The 17,495-nt window shown below is 36.6% G+C and overlaps 1 protein-coding gene across 4 annotated transcripts; it reads right to left on the bottom strand.

Annotated features, from left to right (window-relative positions):
• EMC7 (ER membrane protein complex subunit 7) lies at positions 1–17,489 on the bottom strand. Of its 4 annotated transcripts, none has more exons than XM_035889799.1 (6): positions 16,655–17,489; positions 14,639–14,758; positions 12,783–12,921; positions 12,182–12,262; positions 9,912–10,060; positions 1–1,438 (listed from the first exon to the last, which is right to left on the bottom strand). In XM_035889799.1, the coding sequence occupies exons 2-6, from the start codon at positions 14,641–14,643 to the stop codon at positions 1,372–1,374; spliced, it is 441 nt and encodes a 146-aa protein (XP_035745692.1). In that variant the 5' UTR covers positions 14,644–14,758; positions 16,655–17,489; the 3' UTR covers positions 1–1,371. The 4 variants fall into 4 exon arrangements, with proteins under 4 accessions (XP_035745692.1, XP_009632463.2, XP_035745694.1 ...); XM_035889801.1 differs by lacking the exon at positions 1–1,438 and adding an exon at positions 8,140–8,295; XM_035889800.1 differs by lacking the exon at positions 1–1,438 and adding an exon at positions 8,140–8,298.
• Between the last annotated feature and the right edge of the window lie 6 nt (positions 17,490–17,495).

Consider the following 17,495-nt stretch of genomic DNA (forward strand, 5'->3'; position numbering starts at 1 on the left):
CTGAAGAAGTTAGGTATTTTCAAAGTGGCTAAATGCAGGCACCTTATGAATTAGCAAAAGTTCTCTCTGAACCACTTACAAGTCATGGAGGTCCCAGAGGACTTCAGCAGGCATAGTAGAGGCTAATCTTTTAAAAAGGGGAAAAACTAAGAGAAATAAAGAACAGTGAGCTACATTTTAAAACCCAGAAAATAAGAAAACTGAAAAAAACAGGGGATGATAAGGTAATGAAAAGCAGCCAGCGTAGACTGGTCAAGAAAGAAATCAAACCAGGCTTGTTCCTCCCTGCTGCATGGATCCCTCCCTTTCCCATCCTTTGGTCCTTCCTCTGAACATTCCATAGAAACTTTCACACATTCCCACAGTCCTGTTATAAGCATTCCATAATAACCTTTAAACAATTCTGAACTGCCCTTCCCCCTGCATCCCACAGCGAGTCCCCTGTAGGGACTCCTTCACTCTGCAAGGAGTTCCGGGAGGGTTTCTTTGGGTTTCACACCAGGGACAATGGTCTAATCATTCTCCTTCGGTAGCCTTAGGAGCAGTCAAGTCCATGTCTTCCACTTTTCACTGATTGGGTTAACTAGGGTTCCTCTGCCTGTCACTATTCATCTGAACCTCACCAGGCTTTTGTATTTACCATGATTAATCACATTGGTTACCAATAACATGGTGTAATGACCCCCACCTGTGACTTGGGAGGTTCAAACTGGACATTTGGGAAAGCTTGTTCACCAGGAGTAGTGCACCTGCGAACAACTTTTGCAGATGGGTTGTGAAACCTCCAAGCTTGGATGTTGTTACTAATGGCTGGCCACAGCAAGGCTGAACTGAACTAGTGTTGGTGATAATCCTGCTCAAAGTGAGGTTGACCAGAGACCTCCAGACCAACCAACACTGGCACCATCAACTGTCTGGACTTCAGAGATAATAAACCTTGAAAGGAGCTAGCATTTCATGTTTGATCCAGATTTGGCATATTGCAAAATAAGATTCAAACTCAGAGCCATATTTTAAACACTACCTAGAGATTAGTCAGCTTTCAGGATAATTTCTAGTACAAAAAAGACATTGAGTAAATTCAGTAAGATGAAAATATTTTCCATCTCAAGGCACCTGTTTTACCTCAAGTGGCCAATCAAAAACAAAGAGCAAAAAATATTTGATAAGTACCTGCACAAATATTTGATTCAACAATTTTAGCTGATTATCAGCCCAAATATTTTTAACAAGCAATGTGCTGATCTTTGAGTCAATTAGCTATACTGTTTAGTTTAAAACATTGTAGCCTAGCCTTGTAACATAGGAGTCTAAAAATTATTTTCTCATCTGGGACAAGAAGCAGCCGGGAGCATTGTCATGGCAACCATCTCATTTCCAAAGAGAGATTCTGTGACTTCTGTTGCTCTCTAGCAACCTCACAGCTGAAGGAGCGTTGCTAAAAAAAAAACACAAGAAAAAGAGGGGTTTTTCATATAGAGAAATATACCCTCACAAGAAATGCTTGGAGGGATCATGAAAAGAGTGCTTCAGAACATAAGGCAGGCTTTAAATAAACACATTAAATTCTCAGTTTGATGATGAGCTCAGGGAAAAAACAAACCAAAAAACCAACCCCAAACCACATATATCCCGCCACACTAACGCACGTCTGTGTAGCTGACTGGAATCAATGTCTCCTGGAAATGATGGTTATCACAGATCTCGCCGTCTCACACTAACTGCATGAGTTAGTTTCTTGATCCTGCTGTTGTTTAAGGAAAATGGATAGCAATGTGAATAATACACAGGGGGCGGATAGGGTGGGAGCAGAAAAATTTCTGCCAAAACAAGACATTTCACTGCCCACAGCTGTCCCCAGGAGAGAGGTTGAGATCACATCACAAGACTTAGTCAGATTGCTCAATGACTACTGAGAGGTTTTAAGGAACTGTGGAGTTAAGAACCTATAGTCTAAGAACCTATACGGACTAGAAAACCTGTAATACTTCTTTAACACAGTGATTCTGAAACTTAACCTATAGAATTTAGCAATTAAGGGAAGGTCATGCACAGATCTCAGGGTTATGGTTTAAACTCTCATTTATTTACCCTCACTTCAGTTTGGTTAGCTTAATGACCTCTCCTGACTACCCAATTTTAAGCGTTCCTGGCTATGGCGTACTTCGGCCACAGATGATGATCACTCAGAGGAGACTACCTGGAAGTGCTACAGCAGTACAAGGCCATACACATGCAAAAAGTACATTCCTACAGCGTAGGCTAGGAGTTTTTCATCGTCTACTATCTGCAGCCATCATGTGGAATAGCCATAATGCTGTGTTCAACAGCCGAGACCAATACCCCTTGCGTTGGCTGGAGAGAGAATGCTAAACTTCCCTTCAGAAGTAACACTGTATAGCAGAGCAAGATCTTCAGATGCATTTACGTATTTTTCCACAGGTATTTATATAACCTGGCTGCACTGGTAATTGTGGTCTGTATTTTGCTCATAAAGGAGCTAACTGAAGCAAGTAAGCACTGCTAAAAATAGCAAACACAGCAGAGCCCATTTCATGGTTTGGACTTCTGTTGATAAACTATATTAATATTTTCAGTAACACATGTTGTTATTGCAGAAATACCCGCTTATTCGAATTCCTAACCTGGAACACATAAGAATTATTAGGCAGTAAAAGTATGCAAATACAAACTATATGTAAAGCATTAAAAATACACGAAGAGAGAGTAGGTAATGTGAGCACCATTTAAAGAAAAAACCCCAGCAAACAGTGCTTAAATCAAGTTAGAAATTCAAGTCTTCACAGCCATAATCACTTCTTACAAAAAAGCACTGTTGAGAAAGTGGAAGTTTACCTAGTTAGAAAAGGCTATCAACTTTGAACAACGTACCAAAGATTTAAAAAGGCTAAGAAGGTACTGCAAAGCTATGAAGGCACTTAATGAGCTTCCGAGGGCAAGTTTGGTCCATCATATATAAAAGGCGCATAAACAGCTACAGTGTATGGAGAAGAGCATGTGGATTAAATTTTCAATGTAAGATTGAAAGAGGCAGAATTCTTCAAGTGTGTTTCTTTCCTATGTGATACTAATGAAGTGGGCCGAAAGCAGCAAGTGACTTTCAGTGTTAGGCATTGGGATTTAAGTTGACATTTTGCATGAGGAGCTACCCAGGCCCTCTGGGCATTTTCTTCTCTTTTTTTTCCCCCAAAGAAAAAACTGTAAACAGTGCACTTTGTTAAACTCTTCTCTTTTCAGTGAACTGTGGCTGAATCTGTACAATCTTTCTGATACTCTCCTCTGGGTACACTTAAAGGGTTTGAAAAAAATTTTACAATAAAATAAGCCTCAAACATATTACAAAGAAAGCACACCAATTTGATCAGATCTTTCCAGGACAAATGACCTCTCCACCATTAACTAGCTACCCAGTGACAGAAATAATTGGTTGCTACCACTGGAACACTTGAAAGCACAAGTGATGTACACAATTATTTCTGCCAGCACCAGCTGAATAGATTTTGCTACAGCAATTTCAACAAGACCCTTGCAGTTTTCATAAAAACGAAAGGCAAATAGAAGTGAAAAAACTCTGTGTAAATACCATGTGAATAGAATTAGCAGGAAAACAAACCAAAACAAGAGAGGGAGTATCAACACTACAACTCATATCCAAAAATGAGAGGATTACAAGATACGGTTTCTCGAGGAATCTCTACCAGCTGGCCATAGATCTACTCGCCTTAACTTGTGGGGGACCCTTACAAAGCTACAGGTAGAAGTGTTATCTTTATGAAAGGACCATCTGGATCCTTTAGTCATATACCCAGTAACACCAGCACGGTTCAATTCTCATCACTTTTGGTAAGTAAGATGATGGATGCTGCTCTTAGTCCACACCAAGCCCGTCTTGTAGTAACTGCTCTACCTCTCATCTGAGCTCCTCCTCTTTGTAAGAGATAATGTTTAGCACTGCAAAAATACCACCTCATTAGGAGGCTTAATCTTGATCTCCAATTTCTTTAGACATTCTTTCCCCTCTGGGCGTTTTACTACCAGAGTAAAGAAATTAAATCTTTATTAATACAGCTTATACATCCACTTGCCAAACTGAAGCAATCTGAACCACATCTATGGACGGTTGAGAAAACAAACCAGTAGGAAAAGAAACACTCCTCCCCACTTCCCAAAATTAGTTCAAAGTCTCATTCTGTTCCGATCCCAGGAACGGGAGGTATTACTCCGAGCATTTAACTGGATTCTCCTTGCATCTGCATGCTAAACAGCAGTCCTGTGCCCTGCACACCAGACTATGAGCTTGGGTGTCCTATTCTCCATCCTGAACCACAAAGGGAAACGTCACACCTGTGCGCACCAGACAGCAAGATCCTTAAAGAATCCAGAGAGCTTCTGAGAAGAACATTCTAGTATTTCAAACAGAAAATATTCCTTTAAGAACTTTTTTACTTGCTCTGTTTTCAAATGAGTTTCACCACCTTTTATATTACTTTTTGACGTTTGTATTCAGCTTTAAAGATCAGTTCAAAATGCAGTTTTGGTCAAAAAATGCCATGAAAGGTTTTCTTTCTGTTGTATATTCACTACCATTTGCCCTTGACTGAATGACAGACTTTAATTGATTTTTATTCCTGTCAGCCATGCAGAACCAAATACATAATAAAAATGAGCTCAACTGTAATCTGTTTTTGTGTATCATCAATAAAAGAGCTAACTAGCTAAGTTCCACTTCCACAGAAAATTATATTGTCATTAAACCTTCAGAACCTTACTGGAAACAAAGTATTACACAAGGGTGACTGCCAGCATGATTAGAAGGAATAAACTCGTAATTGCAAAAGTAGACAGGTATTCCTGAAGAATCAATATTTATTATGACAGAGGACTCATAATCCTTTATGATTTTGAAACAACAAAAATAAAAAAAACCCCCACAACTATTTGTGACCTCAAGAAGCTTTCACTGGCTTAACCTGAAAATAGCCTAATACTTCATACTATTCCTACAGACAATTTTGTGACTAAAGGCTCCCTGCATGTTGTATTATTTTATGGTCTGAATCACCAGATTTTACACAGTATCAAGTTCAAAATAGCCATGAAGATCTAAGGTCCTGTCTTTACAGACACTGAAATGATGAAAGCAGTAATGTTTTTGAAATTCTATGTTTTTCACAATTGATGTTGCTTGCTTTTTGGCACTTAAAGTGCAATAATGTGTTTTGTATTTAGTTAGTCCTGACAGACTATCACGCAGAATGAACTCGACGCTAACAGTGAGGGAAAGGTGGCTTGCTTGGTGGCTGGATTACACCAGTTAGGGAAGAGCCTTAGACGGCTGCCCCATTTTTATGCAGTGACTGAGGAAAAGACTGATGATGAGCTTGATCTCTTCAATGACACTGCACTCTTACCCAGCTGGAAAGAAACCTGGGATCACTTTTTCTTCACTCACATGGGTAATAGGCAAAAACAGAAGTCTGTGATCTCCTAAAAACTGTGACTACAGTTATGACATACATACGAGTCATGAAGTGACCACACATCTTCATTTGCTCTTATAATCATTGTCCATATATGCTAGCACTACTGCCAATGTCACAGTCACCTAGAAGAGAATGTCTATAGAACATCATAAAAACATTTTTTGTCTACCTTTTTTTTTTTTTTTTCCCCAAATCTTAGTATTTGCGTGAAATCTGCCGTGAGAGAAATACTTAAAATTTCTTCAGTCTTTTTCACATCCTTACATTACCTTGGGGTGTTTTCTCCAAATTTTTTTCCTTTCAATCATCTATAGCTTCAAGTATCTTACTAAATGAAACACTGCCAGAGAACTTCGCTGTACCCAGGGATCTGCTAATTCATAGCATTAAGTTTGTGCAATAGTTGTCAATACACTTTCAGATATGCCAAATAACAGCACTCTTCCTCCACTCCCAGTAATTCCTGGATATGCTAGGGAAGTCAGCATGGGCAAGAAACAACTCCTGAGGCACAGTGTCTATGCGCTCTGTTTCAGAGAGGACAGCATGCACAGAAGTTGTCCCAGGCAAGCTGGCCTCAGTGCCAGCTCCCTGTTCAGTAAGTAGCCTTTGGAGATACAGATTGCAATTAAGCCTATTAAACAGGATCTTCCCAATGCCCTGTGCACCCCAGGTACTTCCTGTGCTCTTCCTGCCCAAGGATGTCCAAAATGTGCATGCAGCTGTTTTTAACCTTTCAACATACATGCTTCAGTAAATCTGCTTTTCCACTGATTCAAAGTTCAAAAGTTTAAGTTCTTTCTGTATTCCTTAGCCCATCGACAGTAGATGTAAAAACTTCTAATCTCCTTAATTTCAATAAATAAGCATAATGTCTTTCCATATATCTCCATATTTCATTGACATCAGAATGAAAACCATGCAGTGCCACTAAGGATTTACCATTATTTATATTTCCTATTGATTATTTTCCTAAAAGAAGTTGCGTTTCAAATGAAACAAAAAGGAACACAAATTCACTGCCTACTAACTACCAATAGCAGCAGGCTTAAGGTCAGACATGATGTCTTAAAAATGAAAAGTGAAATCCTTTTAGTACCTTAAGGTACTACTATCACTGTTAGCCTGTAAGAACACTTGTTTAAAACACTGAGGTGAGATATCTATGCATTAAATTTCTTCCTTACATGTGAAGAATGGAAGCATCTTTGATGAAGTAATTGATAAAATTATTTCAAACCATATTAAAGGCCTTCCAGACTGTCTTAAATGACTTGAAACAGACTTCAGCGAAGTATGTTTCCTCTCCCTTCTACACCGCCTGTTGTAAACTCAGAGTTGCCCACTCATTCAGAACATGGCTAAATGAGCTCTTAGGCTACAAATCCTTAAGATGCAGTGAGCTCATTGTATTAATCGCACTCACTGCCAGAAAGAGGGCTCCTGCTTCTGACTGCATGCCTCTGGTGGTTACTTTCTGCTGGCTCTGGTATTTCTTTGATCCTTCAGTGAGCCGATTTAACTCTCTAAAACATAACAGTAATCCAGCAGAAAGATGGACAAATTTCTCTTGTTAAGTCAACCAATGCCAAAACCTAAGAAGTAGCAGAACTCGTAGGCAGAAGGCAGCAGGATTACCCAGTCCAAGATGAAGGAGAAAGTCTTCCTCCTTTTGGCAACGAGGAAATCAGCTTGTCTATAGTCCAAGCAGATTCTGTACATCCTTAATTTCTGTGCTGAGGCATCAGCTGCTTCAACTTACCGTCTGCCTTCTGTTATCTCAAGTAGCCTCACTCAAAGGCAGCTATGTTTTTTTGGGAAAATGAAAATGTCAGACCTAACACAGAAGAAAGACTACTAAAATCTGTAAATAAGGACACGGAATTAAAACTGAAATATACCAAACATTTACTCTCTGCAGAGAGACAACCTTGCATCATACAACTAACTGCAATAGGAAAGCTATCAAATAAGCTTTGCCTACTGTCATTTATGATACCCCAAGACCACATTACAACTTTAAGTGACCAAGGCACTCTGGCTAGAACCTCTTTTCTCACCTGACACAGATTCCTGCTCTAAATTTAAAAAAAAAAAAAAAATAAAAAAATGTTGGTACCATTATAACTAGCATAATTCAGCAGCAGACCAATATATTTCTACAAATCACTTTTATCACAAAGGTGTCTTAAAAGGAGAGGAATAATGCACATGATGGAGGGAACAACATTAGGTAACAAGATTTTTGGGCTTGGATTGCTCAGATAACAGGTTTCTGGGGGTGGGGCAGAGTTTTCTGTTGAGGAAGGCAGGGGAGTGGTACACTGCATCTGATCCTGATGCACAAAGAAAATGCCTGGACCTTGATGTATCAGTTCTAAGAAAAATAGAAGTATTGAATATTCCATATGCTTCTTCCAAAGTTTTATTAGGACCCTTACAATTCCTGTCAATTTTTTTACTCTGAACTCTTAACAAAGACTTTCATCTTTTCATGGCCTGAATTCTCCATTCTCCCTTAGAGACAGATCAAGACTGTGAACATACACAATGAAAGAAGGCAGAAGTATTGCTGTTCTTACCTTTGTAACAAGGAAAAATGCATCAGTATGATTAATTACTGAACAAACTGTGATTAAAACAAGTTAATGCAATTTAATTGTCATTCCAATTACTGTTAAACAAAAGTAACTCGTGGCTTGTACTTTCGGGGACAGCATGGTAACAAAGATAATTGCTCCATCTTCAAAGAACTGCTCCCTGTTTTTCTTATGAGTTTTCCAGTGAGATGCTGCTGAAAGAGGAGGTTTGGGTTTTTTTTTACAAAGGCAACATGATAATCATTTCAGTAAATCCTTCCAGCAAGAATACCCAAATGCCCTCTTATCTCTTCTATTGGATATATTTTACTTAATATACAAAACAAAACGACCATTCAAGCAAAACACAAACGAGACCAAAATTGTGCAGCTTACTTTGCAAAGACTGAAATCTTTCATTGTCCAAAAAACACTGGCTTATGTCTTCTCCAATATCTTAAATGTTTACTTAGTCCTATGAACGAGTACTTATTCTTTTGCAGCTTTTATGTTTCACAGCATACTTCTAATTATGTGTTCTAAGACAATTTACAGCCTTCCTGAGTGTTTGGCAGAACAAATAAATGCATTAGAATTGATTTTGCTTCAGGTGTACTTTAGGTGAATGTCAAATACCATTTTTGGTATCAGTTATACATTGCCCATACTGCATGGATACTGCTACCTAGAAGAAGCTAGCAATTGTAAAAATGGAAAAGAACAGCATTTATGCTTAAAAAAATGATTTACAGACAGTTACTAATGGGGTTTGACAGGTATTGCTGTCATTTTAATTTGCAAATGTTCACCTAGTGGAAAACAATCAATTTTTTCAACTTCTCTCTGAAGTTACTGGGTAGCTTGAAAAGATATTGCAGTACAGACACAAAGGCATGCTCAAAGAACAAAGTTTTGCCAGTGACTTAGCATACCTAGATATAGCCATATACTTTGGAACATAATTTAAAAGATGAGTGGGGTTTACCTTCCTACAATACTTCTAGTTTTTTTCTTTCCTTTTTAAAATTTTGTTCTGTGTTTGCCCTCAAATCATACCACTGATAAGATGAATGCACAGCACACAGAAAAGAGTAAGAACCAGAACTGATACATGTGATTTAGAAAGGGAAGATCCTGGATAAACTTTCATCATGTTATATAAATACTTTGCATTCAAAATTAACTTGACAGAGTCTTAAAAGACTTTCTGATGCAGGATGCTTTGCTTTTTCTCCCCTCAAAGAGTTTTTAGCAAAAAGTAGATCAGAATGAAACTGGGCCATAAAAAGTGGGAAGTCCTTGAACTAAAGTGTACAGGCAGCAAACAATGTAAAATAAAATGATTTTATATGTAACATATATGACAAGCTGATACAGCAAATGAATTACTTACTCAGTAAACCCACGACTCAATTTTGAAAGGATTTGTTCATTTCAAAACCCAACGGCAAGTATAAAACATTAAAGCCATCTTAAGACTGAACTCCAGTTCTATTATCTCTGAATTTTTTCATACAGTCTTATTAAGACATTCATTACTGTTTAGCACATCATATAATTTATCATAATTCTCTACAGAACAATATAGTTAATTCAGCATCATCAATAACTTTATACAGTATTGAAGCCATGTCCTCTTTTGCTTACTGTCAAGTACAAAACAGCTTATATAGACTAAAAAAAGCTACACACCACAGTTGTAGCATACCGTATTTTGTGCCTGATTAAAGTTTACAGTAGTGGCTTTTTGATCTTTCAAGACAAATAAACATGATACCGCAAAACAAACAGTTGTGCAAACTCAGGCTTAGGAGGAAGACTTAACTACCTCCTTTTTCCAGAACTACTTTTCCCTGCTTTACTGCTGCTACTACCAGACTTGCTGGAAGATTTTGAAGAGAAAAGTCTTGTCATGAATTCAGAGACATCCGGCAGCTCATGGTTGGAATTCAGCATGTTCATTGACTGCTCCATTTCCTGCATGCAAAGATTAGATAACCTTAATAGCTTGTAACAATTCTGACTGTTTCTAAGGCATGAGTTGAAAGATAGTATCAGGAGGATGTCAAATTTTCCCAAATACTGTTTTACTATTTGTAGTCCTCCAAGGTACATATTGCTCCATACTTTTATGCAACCACAGCCAAATGCCCAGCTACACACGGAAACATAAAACCCCAAAACTAAAAGCACTGGTGTATGGAAAAAGGTAACCACGTCTTGAGCAGTCTTACAGGGCAACCATCTGATTAAAAAATTCTAGCAGAAGAACAATCATTGCTTATTTTCAGCATTACTTTCTTCCATTTTAAAATTCAAGCTTTTGAGATTTTCACATCTGTGTTCTCATAGATTTCACATATTTTTGTGTTTTCAAATTAGTATTTTTTATGCTAAATCTAACAAATTTTTGGAACTGTTAGATTAGATATTAGATATTTTTATTTCCCTGCTTTGTAACATCAAGCTATTAGTGTACAGCAGCTAAGTTTTCTTTGTTTCATGAATGGAAGGATTTTAATATGAGACCATATATCCAGCTAAGCTTAATGTAACTTTAGAGTTTAGCATAGTGGCTCTATGAGATTAATTAGTACCGTTTAAAACAAACAAACCCTGAAGTACTTTTAATGCACACAACAGCTGAACTGCACATCCACAATGTGATAATGCTTATAGTAACTGCCAATTTAATGTGGGATTGTCGCCTTGCTCTTTTTAGTTACCATTCAGAATGATACAGCTTTAACTGTTTTCAAGGTACAAACGAAGCAAAAGCTGTTATGGTAGCCTTTGTTACTATTGCATCTATACTACATCTGTACTTAATGCCTCTACCACAAGCACAGTTACTAAATCATTAACTTTCTATATAAACTAATATTGTGCTGATTCCATAAAGAAAGAACAAGCCAGCTTGAAAAATGTAATACAAGCTCCATACCCTCCACAGGCAAACTGAAGTTAGAGATACACTTAAGAATTTCATACATGGTCATCTAGAGAATGCCATTACAATTGAGTTATCAAAAAACTACCTTCTATTCTTTAAAGATAATTTAAATTACAAGCAAGATTCCTTCAACTTAAAATTTTCTCCTTAACAAGTCGTATCAGTCAGCTAGTAAGAACTAAATCATCAGAAGTCCTGATGCTTTACCATCAGAACAGCCTGTCTCTAAGCAGTGTCAGATCAGTGAAAAAAGGAGTGATTTTTTTAAAATTCAACTTCTGAAGTTCAGCTTGGTTTGAAGAACATGCCATGGATATCTAACACATCTTTGTATCCTGTTTTTAAACAACAGTAGAGCCAAAAGAGCATTACACAGCTCTGATATGCTTTTTATAGGTATTACTTTAAAAAAAAAAAAACAAACCAAACAAAAAAACCAACTCGGACACCTATAAAGTACTACTGAAGACAGTGGTCATTTAGAAGAAAAGGAGTTTAAATCAACCAAACCCTCAAAAAGCAGCCACCCAAGACAGACAAGGAATACTTCTAGAAATAAGAAAAGATTTAGCAAACACCTTGAATCTCCATTTTGTCCTAGCCTTCTGCTATTCGGCATTTTGCATGATGAAAGGACAATAAATCAGATAATTGAATGACTACATTAAGACTCCATATCATATACACTATTGTGACATCTGGATTTAACAGGCTTGTAAACTATGTCGTTTAGGTTGATAGGTAAGAGAACCCCACATCATACTCTTCTCAACACACTTGACACTTATTACATGTCTAAAAATGAAGTACTAGATTTAAACATAGTGCAGAAATACACTGGAAATTTATAGAAAAAATAGCCTTTGAGAAATTATATTTATTGCTCTAATGAAACTCTGGAAAACACCATGTATACTGCAATACTTTCAAAGCTGTTGTAAACAATTTAATTCTGTGTTGTGCTGCTTAACAGCAAACTCATGACTCTAAAATGTTAGAATTCATTGTTAGAACAGCAACACTGTATTAACTGAATAAATTATGCCTATTAACACTTCTTTAAAAGTCCAGGTTTTATTACTTTTCTGTACTTTAAAATCTCAGTATCTTTGTTCTCTATGCCTGCACCAACTGAACATACTTACCCGTCTCATATCAGGATCACTGGTGTTGACAACTTTAGGCAAAAGCACAAATATCAGTAATGGAAGAACCATCATCATCACCTACACAGAAAACAGCAAGTATTTCTTCAGCTTATTTGTTGCTCCAGACATTTTTAGACATACCAACATAAAGCTTTTAGCTAAAGAGCCAAATTCTAGAACTACTGCATTCTGTAACCCAGTAATAGTAATCCTCTTGTCAGGAAAGAATCTTGGTAAGGAAGCATTATGTTTTAAATAACAGATTTCAAAGCTGGAACACTAAAGTAAAGGTTTGTTATCTCTTTCAACCGTTACAATTACAATCTCGCAACATGGTGATCTCCACGCTACTAGAACATCATGTTGTCAAAGGAACCAGACTATAGGCTATTCTCAGAGGACATACATTGACAGAGTGGGTACATAGTACAAAACTATCTGTAAACAAGTAAAAAACAAAATACAAGGAAATACAACAATCCTCTCAAAAGAGCAAAGTGTGCGCATCTTTTCTTGATTATTTTATTGTCAGTATTCTGAAGAATAGCTATATTTGGATCCTTAGTATACTTTTAACCTTTGTGTTGCTTGTACATACCATAGGGTTCATGAGGAAATCTGTCCATCCCCAAGATTCTCTCTTTATAAAGTATGAAGGAGGTCCAGAAGATTTCATCTGGAGTGGGTATGGCAGCCTCACAACTTCAGAGGTTTTGATGTAATTCACGTATCTTGCTCTAATGAGCAAAATGCAAATAATTAAAAATATAATCTTTAAGAAAAGATTACTAATACTCCAAACAAAGTTTTAATAATAGACTACAAACAAAGCTGTCTGCTAGGCAGTGTCAGCTAGGCTTCACTTTTCAGAAGCTAATTTCTCTCAGCAGCATACTTTATGGAATCAAACGATACCTTACCTTTTTTCCAGGCAAACTATTAAGCAGGCTGAAAAACATGATATGGAAAACAGACCTGCAGATCAGAACATCAGGACTATTTGTTTGAACATGACTTCTGCAAAACATTTTTTCTCACCTTGGTAATGAGCAAGAAAAGCTACAATGTTTGCAGACAGAAATCATTTAATCCTTCTGAATTTTTTGCCAAATATTCATCCATGGAATGTCTTCCCCTCCTACGACTACGTTATTTTCTTCAAAAACTTTTGAGGTTTTCAAGTAGATCTTATCAAACATATCCATTACCCACATGCTGTTTCCTCTTTCTAAGAATTCCAGTATTTTTTTTTTAAAGGCAGAACTTCCCTTAGAAAAGCTCATTTGACATCTTCCCTGTGTATCACATTTTTCATGCATCTCCCAACTGTATTCCTCATTATACTTTCTACCCGTTTGACTCATAGAGATGTCAAGCCTACTTGTACTTTGCTCTGCAGACATATCCTAGCAATTTACTTAAGGTCAAATTTGTTACCTCTACTCCTCAGATAGCAAAACAGTGCTTAGTGAGATTGTACACACTATTGTGTCTATTTCAGTGAGTTGCTTCTGTGTTTATTACAGATTAAATGTGGCCAATGAGATACTGCCCAACAAAGTATAAAAATAAAAATTCCATGAAGTCTGGAGAAAAAACTAAGCACAAATTGTGCTATTACTATTATTATAAACAGACTGATTGCACTGTTTTCAGTTTGAGATTTCAATTTTTAACCTCCTCTATAATACTGCTGCAGTGTTTATGTTTGTACTCCCCAAATGTTACAGTATCTCACAAAAGATGCCGTTAAAGACAAACTTGAAGTTAAGATACTATATGTGTGCCTACACAAAGAAAATTAACTACATATATGTTCATTTAAATGAAAATTACCTTATTAGATATCCATTCTTCTGTATTACTTACTGAGTAGTGTGCAGCTACAGATGTACAGTTATAGTTGTTAGGGATAACGTATCTGGCCTTAACATAAAAAAAAGCTAACGATGGTACAGAAATACTGCAGGCTGGCAACTACTAGCATTTGCCAGTAACTGTAAAGAGTATCTTATGGAGGTGTAACAGAAATATTTTAGAATTCAGAATTAGAATGAATTATAATTTCATTGTGCCAAGTTTTGACAGAACATCTACCAAAACAGAAAGAAAAAGGAAGAAGGAAAAAAAAAAAGGTATTGGCAAAGGATAAACCAGTTAACCGATTTATGTCTGGATTTTATTCCAGGACAGCTGCATAAGAAAATTACAAAAGTAAACAAATAGGAGTCTTTTTATCTACTTCCTCTTATTTAAAGCCATAAATATGAAAGGAAGAAAGAAATCAGACTTTGGGTTTTAAGAAATATGCTCCCAGAAGTGATGTTAAATGGAGCTGAAACATATGGTCTGAAATGGAACATCAGATCTACGGTACTGTTTACGTTACTCCTTATACTGTGCTGTCAGGCATACTTAATAGATCAATGCAGAAGCAAATCAGGAAAGGCTCACCTCATTTTGCCTTTTGAAGTTATGTCAACTCGCACAGGCTCAAATTTATGAGCAGGGGATATAACTTCCACTACATAAGATCCTGAAGGTACATCATGAACCACAAAACTTCCATCTGTCCTGAAAAAACAGTAAGTTCCACTATATTTCAATATGCTCCAACACACAAGAGAGGGTGCTTTATTTTTTTAAAGAAGAAACTGTAATAGCATCATTTTATATAACAATGACCAAAAGGAAAATTTACATTGCTCAGCATTCATAATACCAAGACCCTTAAGGTCATCAATTCGTGCCACAACAGCAGCAGAAATTACCAGTTACGTTAAAGACTTTCTTGAGCCCTCAAGCTACTGTCTTTCTGGAGGAATAATTTAACAGCCTAAGTAAAATTTGAAATGGTTAGATTTCATGTATTCAAATGACGGCAGAATAGACTTAGACCTTCCTTCCTCCTTCTGAAATACATACAATGAAGTTTACTTTGCTTCAGTACTTCTGCTGGAAGCAAAAAAACCAAAAAACTGACATCCTACAGAGTGTGGGCAGATATTAGAGATGACTTGCAATGCACAAAAATTGCAGTTTGTGCCTTTATTGCAAGATAGAGGTTTTTACTTTTAATTGCTCCCTTTAGGACTAGCCCACGCTGGAAAGCTCTATCACAACAATAAGGAAACTAAGAGCTCTGAACATGTACACAGAAGGGACTTTTAGACAGACTGCTTTTATTTTAAAATATGAAACTTCAATATTCAGTGAAAATAGTAGGAAAAGGATACTTGAAAGCTTCAGCACCAGTTGCCATTAAATTACAGAAGCTTGTAGTTTTCCTCCTACATGCTTCCAGAAGTTTCCAGGAAGAAAAACTTAAGTGTTCTCTACCCTTTTAAAAATTAACATAAGAGATCTCTCCTAAAAATAAGACTGAAAATCGAGACAAAAAAAGTTGTTCAAAGCGGGAAAAGAAGTAACAAACCCTGACGCATTAGAAACTTGCATCAGGAAAACAAATAAATGAACCCTGTTAAAAGTGAACCCTCACAAAGAATTTTGTCCTTATGTCCTTCACACAAGTTTTCTCTCTCAAAGACGTACATCACTTAAGGACCTTCCTACCACAAAGACAGAAGCATATAAACAGTTCTGTGTAGGTGGGTTTCACTAATACTTTGTGTGATGATTTGAACCCCTAAGAATGCTTACAGCATCTTGTATTGCAACTGCTATAAGGATGCTTTCCTAAGAATTTCCTTTTAATTTTTCATTCTTTACATTATTATTTTGATAAAATTCAATTACGTATTTTTTCTAAAGATTTATTTATATGACAAAGCAAATTCTCTCTTCACATATAGGTATCCAATGCTGCCTTTTTAGAATAAAAAAAGTTTCATTTTTATTACAGTGGGGAAACTAATCAGATTTCTATAAATGCTTGTACTAGAGAATGACTCCTGAAATACTCAAAAAGCAACTTTGCTATGTCAAATATTTTCCTCTCTTTGATAACCGGAATGACATCCATGTAATATATAATCAAAACCTGCCTAAGAGATGGTGACACATATATCTTCTGATGTAACAAATGCATTTAAATCTGTCACTGAAAGTGAAGGATCTTTCTACTGAGCCTGAAATACCACTGTTATTTAAGAAAACTGTTCTTTCTTTGAACACAGTTCTTACTAAAAGTATACTGCCATCCAGTACTGTGCTCGTTACAAGTGACAAAAAAATCCCAACTGCCATTAAAGCATTTTTGCCAAAATGTGCCATGCTTATGGTAGCATAACATCTACAAATATGTTTATCAACCTGCAGAGCATATTAATTGCTTGGATTTAAGTGATATCAATATAATTTGATACATCTATAAATAGACATATCAAATTAATGTAATCAATAGAGTTTGACATCTAGGTTACACTGCCATAAATATGGTACGTTCTTAGCTAAGAGTATTTCCTCATATTTCAGAGAACTCGAGTTCCAAGCAAGCATTTGGAAACCTACCAACTCCATGGTACTTATTAAATCAACTCTTAAATATGATGTCAGGCTCCCACAACTTGGTTGTACTGGCTTATCAGGTGCTACACTGACAAGATTCTGCAAGATTCGCAGAGTAAAATCTGTTGTGATAGCCTACCAACAGTTCCCAAAGTCAAAGTTCAGTTCAACTCTTACTGCAGAGGGAATAATTAAAAACGATTGGTATTTATGAGACAGTGTATCTTAATTCCATATAAATGTTCTCATTTTAATACATATTTTTAAAAGCAATGTATTATGCTGTATTAAAAGTAATAAAAAGGATTTTAGAATTAGCTTCTACTGTTCAAAATATAAGATTAGTTAGTTCATAACTCTGAGGACATTTTCTGTGTCTTTGTATCTCTAGATTCTTTGCTGATCTGAATATACCTGCTACCGCCTGAGACTGAATAAGCTAACGTGATTCTTCACAACTTACAAATACATTTGCATGATGTTGTGTGAAGGAATAAAGCTGCATCCCTTGAAATGGCTTTCACTGGTGCAGTGAAACAGTTTTTCGCAGGTACTGTAGTAGACAAACACAGCTGTAACTTTCTGTCACAAACATTTCTCCAGAATGGATGAATTCTGAGCTAAGGAGGTGTTAAAAACGTAGCTTTTAACTTATGAAGGACATAAGGACAGAATTTGAGCCCACAAAAGCTTAGAACAAACGCTGTACTCTAGAATCTAATGCGGACGTGTTTGTTTGTCCGGGTTTTTTTATTAAAACTCTGTTCCAATTTTTTGATCGCTAAAAAACCAGCAGCCTTAGTCATCAACTTGGTTATGGCTGCTGAGACGCAGGAGGCCGAGA

This window comes from Egretta garzetta, unplaced genomic scaffold (genome assembly GCF_000687185.1).
Source record: "Egretta garzetta isolate BGI_Z169 unplaced genomic scaffold, ASM68718v1 scaffold2, whole genome shotgun sequence".
NCBI lineage: Eukaryota > Metazoa > Chordata > Aves > Pelecaniformes > Ardeidae > Egretta > Egretta garzetta.

What these genes read in the sequence shown, in the direction of transcription:
- EMC7 (XM_035889799.1), bottom strand. An exon ending in ATTTCCTCATGAACCCTATG is followed by an intron (nt 12,263 to 12,782) that starts GTATGTACAAGC and finishes TTTTCTGTGTAG; the next exon opens with GTGATGATGATGGTTCTTCC. An exon ending in GTGATCCTGATATGAGACGG is followed by an intron (nt 10,061 to 12,181) that starts GTAAGTATGTTC and finishes CTTTGCATGCAG; the next exon opens with GAAATGGAGCAGTCAATGAA.